The 16,646-nt window shown below is 39.6% G+C and overlaps 1 protein-coding gene across 1 annotated transcript in view; it reads right to left on the bottom strand.

Annotated features, from left to right (window-relative positions):
- TCERG1L (transcription elongation regulator 1 like) overlaps positions 1 to 12,833 on the bottom strand; it is a gene marked incomplete at its 5' end in the record, with an annotated part of 189,188 nt that extends 176,355 nt beyond the window's left edge. The window contains 3 exons of the mRNA XM_081329237.1: positions 5,476 to 5,656; positions 9,558 to 9,704; positions 12,507 to 12,833. Coding sequence (XP_081185363.1) covers positions 5,476 to 5,656; positions 9,558 to 9,704; positions 12,507 to 12,833 — 655 coding nt within the window. The remainder of the gene's footprint in view (positions 1 to 5,475; positions 5,657 to 9,557; positions 9,705 to 12,506) is intronic.
- Between the last annotated feature and the right edge of the window lie 3,813 nt (positions 12,834 to 16,646).

Here is a 16,646-nt window from a genome sequence, read left to right on the forward strand (position 1 = left end):
CTAGATAGGGCCGCAACTGCCGCACCAGGCGAACCTGTGCGAAAGCCCCCCTGGTCACGGCTACTACATGCTCTTCTAAGGTAAGCCGTGCATCCAGGAGGACTCCCAAGTTGCGAGCCCTATCTACGGGGGGTAAAAACTCACCCCCCATAGAAAGTGATGGAACGTTTTGAATGTCCCGGGATGCCGGAATGTACAGCCACTCAGTCTTGTCAGGGTTGAGTTGAAGTCTGTTCCTCCCCATCCAGACCCGAACCGCCTCCAGGCAACGGGACATCACAGCGAGGGCATCACTGGGGTGGTTTGGGGTTGATTTAGTTCATACCTGAGTGGCCTAGTGCTTTTCCCTACTTTCTTCAGTTTAAGCCTAAATTTTGCAACGAGAAGCTCATGGTCTGACCACAGTCAGCTCCTGGTCTTGTTTTTACTGACTGTATAGAGCTTCTCCATCTTTGACTGCAGAGCACATAGTCAATCTGATTTCTGTGTTGACCATCTGGTGATGTCCACATGTAGAGCTGTGTCTTGGGTTGTTGGAAAAGAGTGTTTGCTATGACCATCGTATTCTCTTGACAAAATTCTAATACATGTGCCCTGCTTCATTTTATACTCCAAGGCCAAACTTGCCTGTTATTCTGGTTACCTTTTGGCTTCCTACTTTAGCATTCCAATCCCCCATGATGATAAGGACAACATTTTTTGGTGTTAGTTCTATAAGGTGCTGTAGGGCTTCATAGAACCAGTCAATTTCATCCTCTTCAGCACTGGTGGTTAGGGCATAGACTTGGACTACTGTGATATTGAATGATTTGCCTTGGATTTGAACTGAGATCATTCTGTCATTTTGGGGATTGTATCCCAGTATTGCTTTTCCTACTCTTTTATTGACTATGATGGCTACTCCATTTTTTCTGAGGGATTCTTGCCCGCAGTAGTATACCTGATGGTCATCTGAATTAAATTCACCCATTCCTGTCCATTTTAGTTCGCTGATACCTAAGATGTCGATGTTCAGTTTTGTCATCTCGTTTGACCATGTCCAGCTTTCCTTGATTCATGGATCTTACATTCCAGGTTCCTATGGAGAAAAAATCTTTACAGCATCGGACTTTCCTTTCACCACCAGACACATCCACAGCTGAGCGTCCTTTTGGCTTTGGCCCAGTTGCTTTATTCTTTCTGGCGCTACTAGTACTAGCCCTCTGCTCTTCCCCAGTAGCATACTGGACGCCTTCCGACCTGAGGGGCTCATCTTCCAGCGTCATATCATTTTGCCTTTTGGTACTGTCCATAGGGTTTTCATGGCAAAGATACTGGAGTGGGTTGCCATTTCCTTCTCCAGTGGATCACGTTTTGTCAGAACTCTCTGCTATGACCTGTCCATCTTGGGTGGCCCTGCACGGCATAGCTCATAGCTTCATTGAATTACACAAGCCCCTTCATCACGACAAGGCAGTAATCCATGAAGGGGCTTCATTTCATACTATGCCTTTAATCAAGTGTTAATGGATACAGCTCCAAATCTTGGTTCTCCACTGGTGGCTAGTAATGACCCTGTACAAGATCCCCAAATCTCCAAAGAGACTCTCAAAATCTATTATAGTTTATATAATGAAGTCTAAGGGTAGGATATTTTCATGTTTTTATGTACTCCGAAAGTACATAAACCTTTCGAAGCCCACCAATATCCTTTGGCTGTTAAAAGAAATTTGGGAAACTATAATCAACCTTCACTGCTTTTAAGGGAAGAAAAGCAACATTTTCAATAACTGCTCATCTCAACACATTAAAACTACACTAGTTTTACTTAAAAAGTAAGTGATCAAGTAAATTAAGAAACTATATGTAAGTTGGTTGAATGTCAAGCTGAATGAGAAAAAGTCACTAATGCCTAGCATGCAAAAAGGGTACATCTAAATTATCATATAATAATATGATTCATTGGGTAGTTGGTCATTTTTCTGCATTGTATAAAATCTGTACCATTTTTCCTCTTCTTAACAAGTTATATTGACTAGACAGAGTGTAGATGGGTACTACAATATAAACTATGCTTCCCCATTTAGGTAACTCCCCCGCCAAAAAAAACCCCACCTAAATTCATGCAGTGTTTGACAATTTCTTTTTATCTGTCAGAATATAATGATTCATTACTCTTTCCTGCAGAAAATTAAAAGTTTCTGCTTCCAGGTCATTTGGCAACTGCCAAATCTGGATAGTGAGCATTTGCCAACTTTCACTGCTTTGTAATGAATTAGCAGTTTTTTTCACTCAGTCAATTGCTACTTGAAAAAAGGTTAATTATCATAAAAAAATCTTTATTCTCAACTTCTCAATATCTCTAATTCTATATATAAGCTCAGCTACACTGGCTGTAGGTTACTTAGTATATTTAATTAAATAATATTTCCTGCTTGTTCCTCTTATCATCGTTTTTCATCCCCCACAATCAGGTTCAGAGATATAGAGGTGCAATTCTTTCTGCATAACTGCCAAAGAAGGACAAATAAAATTTTGTACTGCAATATCTGTAGAATTAATTTTGATATGCATCAGGTTATGCAATGCTACCTCTCTGAGCTTTGAGCATCCACAAGCCTAGATGATACTAAGAGCCCCTATGACCTGTTGAATTAAGTTTAAAATATAGCTGAAATTTCATAAATTAGCCAAGATTTTGATCAATAAGGAGATGTTGGTGTTTCCCCCCTGGAGATCACCCAAGGTTTTGGAATTATCTGTCAGGGATAATACTGCCAAAATCTTATCAAATTTACATCATTTTTATTCAAAACATCATGGTTGGTCACACAGTCATCCAGATATTTAGACTTGATTTATCATTTTTATTCACCTGTCAAGTCCTGCCCAAGGACTGGGTTAGGCAGATGTTATTCTTTGATAGTGTTAAAGGATGTAAGCTGTTCCAAAGAAAGCTGCCTTTTGAAATAGATTAACGTCAGTGCCAATGTTGTTCAAATGATGCCCCAGATGTTTTGGGATTGCACCTGAGGAACCTTTTACTATTGATACTAACTTTGGTTTCTTTTGCCACTCCAGTCATTCTACTTTTTGCAGGTCTTTAAATTTTGTGATCCAATTCTTTCTCTTCTCTTCTGCTGCCTCCAGGTATTTCAAAGTCCACTGTCCAGAGGGTGAGGTGTGGTTTTTTTTTGTCCTTATTGACAATTGTTAAACCTAGAATATCATAGGGCAGGTGCTTATCTCTTTGAATTCTAAAGTTTGAATTCTTCACTTTAGCTTCTTCATTTTCTATTACTTTGTGTATTTTGAAGTCCTATTGTTTCTGGTTTTTGGGAAAATGGTATTTCTTTCAGATATTTCAATGCATCATTGTTGCTACTTTATGATGCCATTGTTTGCAGTCAGTCTGGGCAACTTTCTTATAACAGCTAATTAGGTCGTCCATAGGGACACAGTGGCTCAGTGGGTTAGGACACTGAGCTTGTCGATCAGAAGGTCAGCAGTTTGGCGGGTCGAATCCCAAGTGCCGCGTAGCAGAGTGAGTGCCTGTTACTCATCCCAGCTTCTGCCAACCTAGCAGTTCGAAAGCATGTAAAAATGCAAGTAGAAAAATAGGGACCACTGTGGTGGGAAGGTAACAGCGTTCCATGTGCCTTTGGTGTCTAGTCATGCCAGCCACATGACCACGGAGACATCCTCGGACAAGCGCTGGCTCTTCGGCTTTGAAATGGAGATGAGCACCGGCCCCTAGAGTTGGAATCGACTAGCACACATGTGCGGGGGAACCTTTTCCTTTACCTTTACCTAGTTTCTTCAGCTTCTTTGCAGAGATGGCATTGCCATCTTCTCAGTTCTGGCTTTGTATGCCTTTGTCCTTGATCTTATGCAGCCTGAATTGTCTCTTTTATCTCCAACTTTCCAGCTCTTGGCCATTGACAGGTCTTATTGTTATCTGCTTTCTCTGCTATTTTTATTCTACATGTACTGGCCATGTAATACTTTGTCATATTGTAATACTTTGCCTTGCCATTTCTCTTTTCTATTCTTCATTTGGTCTTTCTTATAGGTCAGTTTTGTCTCTCTGGTATTATATTAGTGCTCACATTATCACATAAAATTGTGTGGCAATAGCAGCCCTCTTCAAAAATAGGTTAATCCATAATGCACATAATGTCATCTACTTTTCAGTTCAATAACGCACTTTTGATCAACGTATACTACCCTATGCAATACCACTATAAAGGTTTACCATCTACAGCAGACATGTCAAACTCATGACGTTACGTGACATCATGCAATGTATCGCGAGAGTTTTGCCATTGTCGGCAATTGGATGGGCGTGGCTTCCAGATGACGCATCCAGCCCATGGGCTGGCAATTTGATCGACAAGAAGATTTGATTGTAAACAGACACAATATTTGTGATATATTTTAAACTCTGAAGGATGTCACCTTCCTGAGGTTCTGCATCTCATTCATATGCTCCCCATTAATTTCATCCTTTCAATACAACAACAAAAACAGCAAAAACAACCCTTGAATCTTGTACTTTAAAAAGAGGTAACAAGCTGTGCACTCCTGAAAAACATATAAGGAAGTACTGTTCTCTGACCAAGTACACATGAAGCAACAGCATGATGTGGCCATAAAAAGACAAACGATCAACATGTAGTTTCCAAATCATACAAAATATTGTCAGTTCTACTTTATTTGTCAATACTGATATCAAGAAACAGGCAGAAAGATTGGACTTCCAATTTGACAGCAGGTTTTTCCTAAATTATTCCAATGAGTGTCATTTTGTTTTTTGTTATAGGTATACATGTGGTTGTACATGGCATTGCGCAGTAATGGTTGTTATTGCTAACAGGCCATGGGAAGGAAATGTATTACCTCAAGTAGGAGGTAATCAAGTTAGCCAAGGTGGCTTTCCACTTCCTTTCCACATGACTTTTAGTAGCTTTCAAGTAAAAAGTTGGGAAAACAATTAGAAGTTAAAGAAATTGGAAGTTGAAACTAATTACCTAAATAGTTCATGAATTTTCTTTCACTTAGATGTGTTGAAACAGAAGCTGGACAGCAAATTGTGAGACTTGCTTTGAACTGGATTCCTGAATAAAGTCAAAAGAGAAGAGGTGTGGACTTCAATTCCCAGAATTCCCTACTCAATTGATGTCCACACCTCTTCCAGCTGTCAAGGTTGAAAAACCCTAACTTAGAGGATGCCATCTTATATTGTACTTCAAGAACAATGTGTTGTAATATGTGTGCAATTTGCATGCAATTTAAATTTTCCTTCAGTGAAAAATACTCTCTAAATGGAAAAAAATATTCTGATGTTCAAATATACATGTGATAGTTTTACACATTCTGGAGTTGATACACATTTGAGATGATTGTCATTGAAATATCTGCCTCCAGACAAGTTCTAATACTAGCATCATCAGGATGGAATGTATATAATTCAGATGTTATTTATTTACAACTAACCTGGAATCAGTTGAGGTGTTAATACCACTGTAGGAAAAGGCCTGGGGGCAGTGGCTGGCCTAGATACTGCCACAGCTACTTGGTTTGTTGTAGCAAGAGGCTTTTCATGTCCTTGGTAGATTCTTAGTTCCTTGGGATGAATCCATGTTGAATCAAGAGCAAATGTGTTGTTCAAATAGATCTGCACAGAATATTGAAAAAGAAAATATATCTCTATATAAATACATTCATTGATATAAATAGAACTATCTCCATCTGTTAACCACTACCCTGTGTTTCAACGGGATTTCTGAAAACATATCTAAGGTCATCTACATTCAGTCCCTTTTAAAAAAAATAATAATCAGCCCTCCAGAAATACTTTTCAGCTGAAGAAAGCTGCAACTTACGCACAAACTTCCTTTTGACCAATGTATATTACCCCATGCAATACCACTATCAAGAATTACCATCTACAGCAGACATGTCAAACTCGTGACGTCAAGAATATTAAATAAATAAAATGGTAGTTCCTCCCTTCTAGCCAGAGGAGTCTGCAAGATGACAAAAGGAATGTTATATGTGTGTAATGACACACATGGAAAGCGGCAGAGTTTTTTGTTGCCACAATGCAATACTGCTTTTTTCACTTGCTGGCAGACCCCTATTCTTGGCTTCTACATTTAGGAATCTTCATTGCTTTCAATGAAGCTTTCATCTCCATAACAAATAAAATTGTCCTATAAAGGCGAGGTAAGTAAAAGACCAATTAAAATTAACAAGTTCAGTTTTTAACTTTGGTTAATGTAAGCAAGGATTAAAAGTACTTGGCTGCAGTGTGCTCTATTAAAAACAAATGGAGGGGTTTTTGTTGTTGTTAATGTACATGTACTGATTCAGATGAATGTATTGATATTAGCTACTAAATGAATCTTACTTTCAGGCTTTGAGCCAAATGCCAGTTTGTGTCTCTCAAAAAGAAGCCTGCCATGCCACAGAATAAACTCTTTTTTAAACCAAGAAGTCATATATATGACATCAGAATCTGAGACTCAAAGAAAACATAGCCACTAAGCATGTACAAATTCTCAAACACATTTAAAACTGTGATTTGGATTGCAGCCTTTCTGCATGGTCTAACATGATAATTTGCAACACATAAAATGCTCTTAATAAATCTACATAAGATAAAAAAGATGCCCAAATACGTAAGAAGTCTTTATCAAAACTTTATCAACTATTAACTACTGGAAAATATTTTATGGAAATATAGTATCAAGAATAGGTTCGCAAAATGATGGATTCTTGTATTGGCTATGGATAAAAATAATTGAAGGACATCCTAAATAATGTTCTACATGCAGAAATGCACAAATAATTTAATTCTCATACTGCTGGACAACACTGTTTCCTATTATAACAAACTTGTTACCTATTACAACCTTAATTATGAAAGATATGTTAGAAGCCAAGTCATCACATTTTATTTCTTTAATAAAGCTCAGATTCAGATGGAGATGAAGTTGTTCTAGTTTGATTCTAATGAAATGTATCAAATATTCAGAATCTTTTTTTGTACAAGTTCAGTTCTGGTTCCCATGAAGAATTTAAATATAGTGCTCATTACAATGATAATTGTTTTCAAGAAGAATGGATTAGTGAACATGTTTAAAACTGTTACTGCTACATATCCTCAAGTATTATGAAGTCTTTGAATTGATGTATGATCATCTATTTTCAGGAATCAAGCTGGAAACATCTTCTTACAGTATTGACTTACTTTCTACCCAAGTTGGTGAAAAGCACTGGCAAATATTTCCATATTCTTTCTAGATAACTGCGTGATTACATCCATGTAATCAATCACAGTCAAACTTGTTTCAAAAGCATCTTAACGTTTCTTGTGCACAATTTACTAGGCACATCAAAGGACCAGAATCTCTGCACCATTGATCACATATTGGCAGACCCTCTTTGATATCTGTTTAGATGCTATTATTTTTTTTAGGTTCAATGCAATAATATACGATGTTTCACTGATGTTTCTATTACTAGATCTAAGAACTTTTGCTTCTAGTTATGTATTGATTACATACGGTATTTTGTGGGGATACTTATTTTTTTTAATTATGGAGAAGTAACACCCTCTTCCACGTGCCACTCTGGAAGTAGAATACCCTATGCAAACTGTAAAGGCATGGCACTTTTTTAGAAGCAGCAACTACAGCATGCAGTCAAAACCAGAGTAAAATCAGAAGTGAAAGTTTAACACTTAATTTATTGAAGTACAGTGAACAGGACTGATCTTCAAGTAAAATAATAATTATGCCCCTTCAATCTCTATTAATCATTCATCATTAATTTTTAGGGAGGGGATTTGAGAAGCTACTCCTGAGGCTTTCAGATTGTTCTTGCAAGTTCTTCCTTGCAATTGAAAGCTCTCCAGACTCAGGATTGCCTAATCTGAAGGTTTCTTTGGTTATCCTTTGGGCCGTAGAGAAGTTTCATCATTTTTTAAAAATTATTATTCCGTTGCTACAGTGCTACCAAATAGTTGCAGTATCCAATTCCACCAGAGACATGCTGTTGGTGTTTTTGTTGCTGCTTTTGATGTCTTTAGATCAAAAATTAGACTAGGCCAAATCAGCAATGTCTTTCAGCTTTTAACAACCACCGACAAACACGGCAGAGAGCTGCAACCTGTGAGTGTACAAAATGGCACTTCTTTCCTCTTTAAAAAGGATGCATAGTTGTACAATCTTTGGAGGTTCTTTCTGCCTTAAAGTAGTTGCAGGCCTTTGGTCCACTTCCTAGACCTAAGCACTTGAAAGGTCATGAAAAATAAAAGGGTAGGTAAACACAAAGTGCAGGTAATCCTGGACTTATGAAAACAACTGAGCCCAAAATTTATGTTGCTAATTGAGACATTTATTAAGTGAGTTTTTGCTCCATTTTATAACCTTCCTTGCCCCGGTTGTTAAGTGAATCACAATCACTGCAGATGTGAAGTTAGTAACATGGTTGTTAAGTGAATCTGGCTTCCCCATTGACTTTTTGTCAGAAGGTCACAAAAGGGGATCACATGACCCCGGGACACGGCAACGGTCATAAATATGAACCAGTTGCCAAGCATCTGAATTTTGATCATGTGAGCATGAGGATGCTGCAATCATTTTAAGTATGAAAAATGGTCATAAGTCACTTTTTTCAGTGCCCTTGTAACTTTGAATGGTCACTAAATGAACTGCTGTGAAACGTGGACTACCTGTATTTTAATCTTTTTAGATCATTCATTGGATTGAATTTGCTTGTAATTTTAATGTATAGACATAGTTTTATTTTAATTCTGTTTAAACAAAGACTCTCAAATTGCTCTGTTGGACTGAGATAAAAGATTTGGTCTGTATTTTTAAACTATCTTCCATTAGGATCTCTGGTCAAAATTAGAATGTTTGTTATCATTCCTACTAGCTGTAGATTTAAATAGTTCACATGTTTAATATTGAACATCACACCGATTGCTATTTAAATTAAATTAAATTAAATTAAATTAATACCAGTATTCCTCGACTCACAACCACAATTGAGTCCCAAAATTCTGTTGCTAAGTAAGACAGTTCTTAATTTTGCCCCATTTTAGAGCCTTTCTTACCAGTCATTAAGTGATTCACTGTAATTGTTAAGATAGTAACATGATTGTTAACTGAACAAGGCTTCCCCGTTGACTTTGTATTTCAGGAAGGTTGCAAAAGGTGATTACATGCCCCTGGACCAGGGGTAGGCAACCTTGGCTCTTTTATGACTGGTGGATTTCAACTCCCACAATTCCTGAGCCAGCATACAGCCATCATAAATATGGGTCATAAAATATAGAACATAGGATCATAGGGTAGAGTTGGAAGGGACCTTGGAGGTCTTCCAGTCCAACCCCCTGCTTGAGCTGGAAACCCCATACATTTCAGGTTCGGTTGCCACAGGACTGTATTTTAAATACTGCATGCACAGAAAACCATTTTGTTTCACCTTTAAAGCAGATTGGGGTTATTTGTAATTTTCAGAAATTGCTACTTCCAAAGTCTTCCAAATAGTAGAAGTAGACTTACCTTGTAATTTGGTAATCTCTTTTCTATCCAACTTTTCCCAGAATGTGGTAGAGCAGTGGTAGTATACACATGAGGAAAAAGAGGAACAAACTCCACATTTGAGGAAGGTGAAAATCCAATTACTGGAGAGTGGGCTCCAAACATCCACTAAAATAAAGTTTTGAACAGTTAGAATTCTCAATATTAAGTTGTATTCTATAGCACTTGCAAACATGGTGTATAATTCCATGCATATTTGAATGTTTCCTTCAGAACACGAAAAGGTTATTAAAATGTATGGTTTATGGAACTGAACTATTACTGTTGTTTACTTATGTAACAATGGGAACAGTGCATAACTCATGATGAAATAGTATGGCAGTTGATCAAACTTGCCCATGAGAGGCAATGTGTTTGAGCTAATTTTACATTTGGCAAAGGTAGCAAACCAAGAGTAATATCTGAATCTGAGTAAAATAGCAGAGAAATGTATCTATTATCATCCATTATTCAGATGCAGATAAAAATCCCATTCATGGACAGTCAAGACCTTAATTAGTCATGAAAAGAAATGGAGAAATTGTAAGATGGAGGAAGACAGATTAACATTTTTTAATAAAATGTGGATAATAGAAAATATGAGTTTAAAAAAAATCTTCAGTTTGGAAGGATTTTACACAACTGATCCCTTACCATAACTTCACTTTAAGTCATGTCACCTGTGTAATGCACAACACCTTGACTTGGTGGCACAATGGATTGAACAGAATTACATGCCATGAATGTAGCTCTATTGTTCCACATATAACCATGAAAAACTGTAGGACTTCATTGATTGGATGGATCATGATGAGCTAGCTACAGGTTATTTCCCTGAACAAATGTAGCTGTGACGGCTTCATATTCTAATCTATTCTTACTGTGAAATTTCTGTAATGAGTTTTTCAGAAAGCAATCCAATATTTTTGAAAAACAAGCCAACAACAGTAGTATAAACATACTGTTATCTAAACAAAAAGATTTAAGTAATCTAATAAACAGACAACAAACAAGGTGTTTTTCATACAAAAGAAAAGCATTTTATGATTGAAATGTTCATATCACCATTCTTTCTTAACCTTGCATTATCATGAATGACCAAAATGTTCATTTCCTTCAATGCAATAACATTTTTAATCCTTCATTTAAAAAAAGGCCTTCACTTACTAAGAAGCTTCATTTTTACAGTATATTAAGTGCCAGCATATGTTGCTAGCTGTTTTTACTGAGAAGCTGAAAATAATCCAACAAATTTAGAGCTCATAATGTTTAAATGAAATAGCATCAAATTTGTGTCTGAGGAATTACAAACAATAATTCCACAATTAGTAGAGATGAAGAAATCTAATGTACAAATTTAATTTTAAAGACAAATCTCAAGCTAATCACCTAGAACTATTTTAACGTTCATTTTACAATCCTGATAAATAATTGAAGCATTCATTAAAACATGCTAATGAGATGTATTGGTTAAATTAATATTTGATCAAGATTAGTTAATGTCTGCTATTGCACGCTACATCCCATTAGAAGCTACTGGCTATGCTTGTGGATCACACTATTTTTCTTTATAGATCTGGCCAATATTGTCTCAGTCAACCCAGTCAAATCAATGAAAAAAGAGTTGTCCCTAATGAGAAGATTCATAAGTAACCACCCACACTCTTCCATTATTAAAATAAATATTTTGCAGATTTCTATACATGAAAGGAAACACAAGTTTCTAGTCACTAAATACCTCTAGTGGCAGCATCCTGACATAACAGCTTTGGAGAGATAGCTATGTGGCAACCTATCTTCTTTTAAATCTGCTTCTGTTCTGAAAAAATCTTTAAGAACTGGGGGGAAATACATAAAATGTGTTGCTTTTCCCAAAATTCATTAAATGTACACAACAGCAGAAACAATATATTGAATACATAATATAAGATTTTGTTTAACCTTGTGACAAATAATTTTATTGAAATATTAGAATAATAATTACCTTGCTTTTATTTAGATGAGTTTAATATAAGGTTCCAATTTATGGTGATGGGAAAATAGATACATGATGAATTTTAAGAGAGTCTAGTGTCTAGTGATTATTAGCCACTTTGTGAACAGCAATTCATCTGCAGTAGGCTGGTTCATGTCACTTAGGGGGTTTTTTGTGTTTTTTTCCCCAGTGGGGATTGCTATAGTCAACATTTCCAAATTCTGTTGCTTATTGTAAAATGTATTTTCCTTCTCTTCGGGAAAGTAAGATGGTATCAGCAGGAGCTTGTGTTTAAAGAAACAGATTCTACTCAGTAGGAAGTCGGTACAAGTACATTATTATAAATTAGCAGCAAACAGCCCTTAACTGTCAAAAGACCGCAATCTTTTTATGAAGGCAGTATATTGGGGGGAATATGTTTTCTATACAGGCAAGCTCAAAAATGCGCACTGTTTATGTGATTTAAGAGTAGAAATTACAAGCTCAGCATTAGCACTAAATTCTTATTAATAGTTAATGTAGTCTCTTCCCTAGCCAGGATTTTTAAGTCTTGTGGAAAGAAGGCACAGCTCTGCCGAAGCAGAGACTCACGTCCGCAAGTAGCAAAAATGAAGCAGACAACTTCAGCACCACGGCTCGTCGGACAGCGACTGAAGTTGCTTCTGACGCTACCTATTTCCTAGGCATCCTAAGGTTATCTTAAATATTTCTTTTCCACTGCCGCGGCTCCTTCTTCCTTTCTTTTGTGTTTTAAACGATTTAAACGGCGTGGGGTGGTGGTGGGGGGCAAGACCTGTGCAGTCTGTGGAAGAAGTCAAGAAGCGCTCGCCATCAAAAACCCTCATCAAAGAAACCTGAAAAGCGCAAATGAAGAACTGGAGCGTCGGAATGGCGATGGCTAAGGTTAAGGGACCGACCGAAAAGGAAAGGTAGAAAGGCAAAGTCGCTTTCCTTACCTGTCCATTCAGGAACGGCAGCTGGCGAACGGTCGAGTGGTGCTCCGAGGCCATCAGAGGCACAAAAGGATCGCAGGGAAGTTGCCAGCTCGAAACCCCCTGGATCAACGGGGCTGGCGGCGGGGGAGGTGGGGGAGGAGGAAGAGGAGGAGGAGGCGAAGAGAGCAGCAGCGGAGGGGGAGGAGGGGGCACTACCCCGGCAGCGCCTCCGATCCGAAAAAGCCCAGAGGCGCTCGGGACCATCCAAATCCAAGGGGGCGCTGGGGGTTCCGCATTCCCGGGCCACAGGAGAGGCTGCTGCCGCTTGGCTCTAAGCACTGGGCGCATTCTACATCTTACAGTACGATCCCACCGCTCGCAGGGGGGCGCCTCCAGCGAAGGCAAGCAGCGGCAACAGCCCAGGCAAAAGATTGGATCCGAGGCAGCTGGGGCAAGGCGGCGATGCCCATCAGTGCCACCCGCTCAGGAAGAAGGCTTCGAGCGGAGGCGGCGGCGGCGGCGGCGGCGGCTCAGGAGCCGGCGAGGCTCCACTTCGTTCTGTGGCGCTGGTCGGAGCTCCTCCCCCTTTCGCAGCCCCTCCTGCCTTGACCACACCCCCGCCGCCGCCGCCGCCGCCGCGGCAGGAAGCCCAAAACTAGAGAAGAATCGCAGCCCTGCTGTAATTGCTTGGGTGACGAAGAGCCCTCCGCCAACTTCTTCCCTTCTCCAGTTGATCCGGGACGGACGGAGGCAGCCTTTTGCTCCTCGCCTCAGGCGGAAGGAGACGGAGTGCACCGCTGGAAGGGTCGCAAGAACGCGAGAGGGGACACCGCATGGGGAGAGAGAGAGAGAGAGAGAGAGAGAGAGAGAGAGAGAGAGAGAGAGAGAGAGAGAGAGAGAGAGAGAGAGAGGGAGGGAGGGAGGGAGGGAGGGAGGGAGGGAGGAAGGAAGGAAGGAAGGATGGCGGGGGTGGGGAAGGAAGGAAGGAAGGAAGGAAGGAAGGAAGGAAGGAAGGAAGGAAGGAAGGAAGGAAGGAAGGAAGGAAGGAAGGAAGAGGGGGGAAAGGAAAGGAAGGTGTGTGAAGGTGGAAAGCAGAGAGTAAGGTTGATAAAAGGAAAAGTATAGAGTGAGCCAACGAGCCAAAGAAAGGGTGAAAGAAGAATTAAAGGAAAGGAGAGAGAGAGAAGAGGAGAAGAGAAAAGAGAAGAGAAGAGAAGAGAAGAGAAGAGAAGAGAAGAGAAGAGAAGAGAAGAGAAGAGAAGAGAAGAGAAGAAAAGAGACCCGCCTGTTTAATTCAGCCAGAAGCCTCCAAAGCACGTGCAGATTTTCAATCGCTATCTACATCTACATATCAATCTTACATTCCTTGGAAGGATTTACAAGGAGACACTAACCTTTCCACCTCATTTCTTTAAAACAAAACTCTCAGGGAGGGAGGGAGGGCAACAGGATAATTGCAGAAGGCAACTCAAGGGGACGAGGGACAGAGACCCAATATAGGATAAAAGTTTGTTCATATGAAACACATGTGACAGTGGAGACCAAAAGATTCCTATCTAAGTAAGCTGTAAACATATTTCTTGGAAAAGAAAAAACAGAAAAATGCATCCCTGTTCCAAGTGGACTGGCTAAAAAAAAACATTCTTTCCAACCAGCCATGTTGTCCCTCTATAAAAGTTACTCTATTTACAAAAGACAGGGGGGGGGATGAGGCTATTGCTGTTCTATGAATGTATCCAACTATATACATTTTTTTGCCACTTCTCTATACCTTTGGAAGCATCTATTGATTCTAGTGTTTTCTATTTCCAACAGAAGAGGCGTGTGACAAAAGGAATAGCAGGTCACATAATACTTATTTACTTATTAAAATATTCCTGCTGCTACCCCCACATGTGATCTCTTTGCATTTCACTGCATCTTCTGCCCTATAGAAAAAAACTTCATTCAGTTTTCGACTTATTTCAACTATTTAATTAATGTGTCTTACACGTGTAGTTCCTGACACTGTCAAATGGAAGCTTTTCCTCACAAACATCAATGAACGGGGAGCCTTTTGGTGCTCCACCTCTGTACAGAACTTCAAAATACTGTTGTTTCCAGGCCAAAATTACTTCTTCATTCACTCTGAATGCCCAAGAATACCATTTATTAAAAATATGAACATTTTCAAAGCCATTTACTTCACATCCCCAGTTCTCCACCAGACAATGATGGATCATAACCTTATCCTCAGGAAATATAATTAATAATTAAAGATGATAGAAATGGTTGTTTGCAGCATTTGGAGGAAGGGAATTTTTTTTGTTTGTTTGTTTTCCTTCATTAAACATTTCTTCAGACTCAAATAAATAGCAGATATTCTGGCAGAAGGCTAGAGATTAGTTTTCCATGGTACTACAGCCAGGCTGAAAGACTATAGTTCAGGGCTGATAGACCTCTTATTCTATGATAATTATATACACCGGTCTTCCCACAAATATGAGCCTGTTGCCAAGCCTCTGAATTTTGCCCAGTGGGTTTTTAGGTGTGAAAAACAAGTCACTTTTCTCAGTGCCGTCGTAACTTTGAGTGGTCACTAAATGGTTGTAAGTTGAGGACTGTCTGTATAGTCAGCAGTTCCCATATCTTCAGTAGTCAGGATATCCAGTGCTTTTTTTGTAAATGAAAAAGGTGCCGGAACTCACACATGTCATACAAACCCGCCTTGCCTACCCTACAAGGTTTCATCCAAAAAAGGTGCCGGAACTCCATTCTGAGCGTTCTATGAGAAAAAAAGCCCTGAGGATATCCTTTTGCAAACAGGAAATGAAAGCTCAGGAAAAAGCTTTAGTATGTTGTTCAGTAGTGGTGGATAACAAAAAAAAGGAAAAGAACCACAGCTTTGCTCAAAAAGCTTCAGTCCAGGGTTAGGCAACCTTGGCTCTCTTATGACTCGTGGACTTCAACTCCCAGAATTCATTGAGCCAGCATGTATATATTGGCTCTTCCAACCCATTAGCAGCTAAATCTGAACAGATTCTCTGAATGACAATTATCTTTTTTTAAAAAAGTATTTCATTAGTTTTCTATCATTATACAATTCATTTGTGCTTAAAAAACAACATGTTGTCTGGGTTGATTTTTGCCTATGACAATGATCTTAATAGATTTTGAAATTTATTTATTTATTTATTTGCTAGCACGTGGAGCCTAACCATTCAAAATTATTTGATATAGTTTGAAGATGTAGAAATGGATTGTCAATGGCAGTACACACATATTATAAGAGCTGTGGTGGCACAGTGGTTAGAATGCAAGGAAAATTCTAAACTCGGCCTACAACAACAGTACAAAAGAATGACTTTTGTGTTGTAGTGATACTTTTTTTAAAAAAATTGGATTTATATACCGCCCCTCTCCCAAGGGACTCGGGGCGGTGTACAGGGCAATTAAAACACTATGAACAACACATAATATACAAAAATTAAAATGAAATTAAACCAAATAGCCCTAAACAATAAAACACATTCTAAAACAGACATGTCAAACACAAGGCCCGAGGGGCCGGATCCGGCCCGCAAAGTGGTTTCATGTGGCCCGCGAAGCCATCCTGGAAACAGTGAGGGAATGGCCCCCACTGCCTTGGCCCTGGGCCAGAGACCCTCCTTCTGCCAGAGACCCTCAGTTCTGTCCTACTCCTGTCCAGGCCCCCATAGGCACCCTTGATGCGAACGATGTAGAGCTGGCCATGCCCACCCAGTAGCCCATACGCACTCTAGCCACACCCACCCAGTAGGCCACGCCCACCCTGACCATGCCCCCCCGGCCCCCTGAGGGCAACCGCAATGCTGATGCGGTCCTCAATGAAATTGAGTTTGACACCCCTGTTCTAAAATTTAAAATTTTTAAAATTTAAAATCTAAAATCCCAGTCCCTCAGTCCAGGCCGGCAAGTTCAAATAGCCAAGTCTTCAGGTCGCGGTGAAAAGAGTGAAGGTCGGGAGCCATCCGGAGCTCAACAGGAAGCTGATTCCAGAGGGCAGGCGCGCCCACAGAGAATGCTCTCCCCCTGGGGGCTGCCAGTCAACATTCCCTGACCGACGGCACCCTGAGGAGGCCCTCTCTGTGGGAGTGCACAGGACAATGGGAAGTTAACGCCGGCAAAAGGTACTCCCGTAAA

The sequence above is a fragment of the Vipera berus genome, assembly GCF_964194415.1.
Source record: "Vipera berus genome assembly, chromosome: 5".
Taxonomy (NCBI): Eukaryota; Metazoa; Chordata; class Lepidosauria; order Squamata; family Viperidae; genus Vipera; species Vipera berus.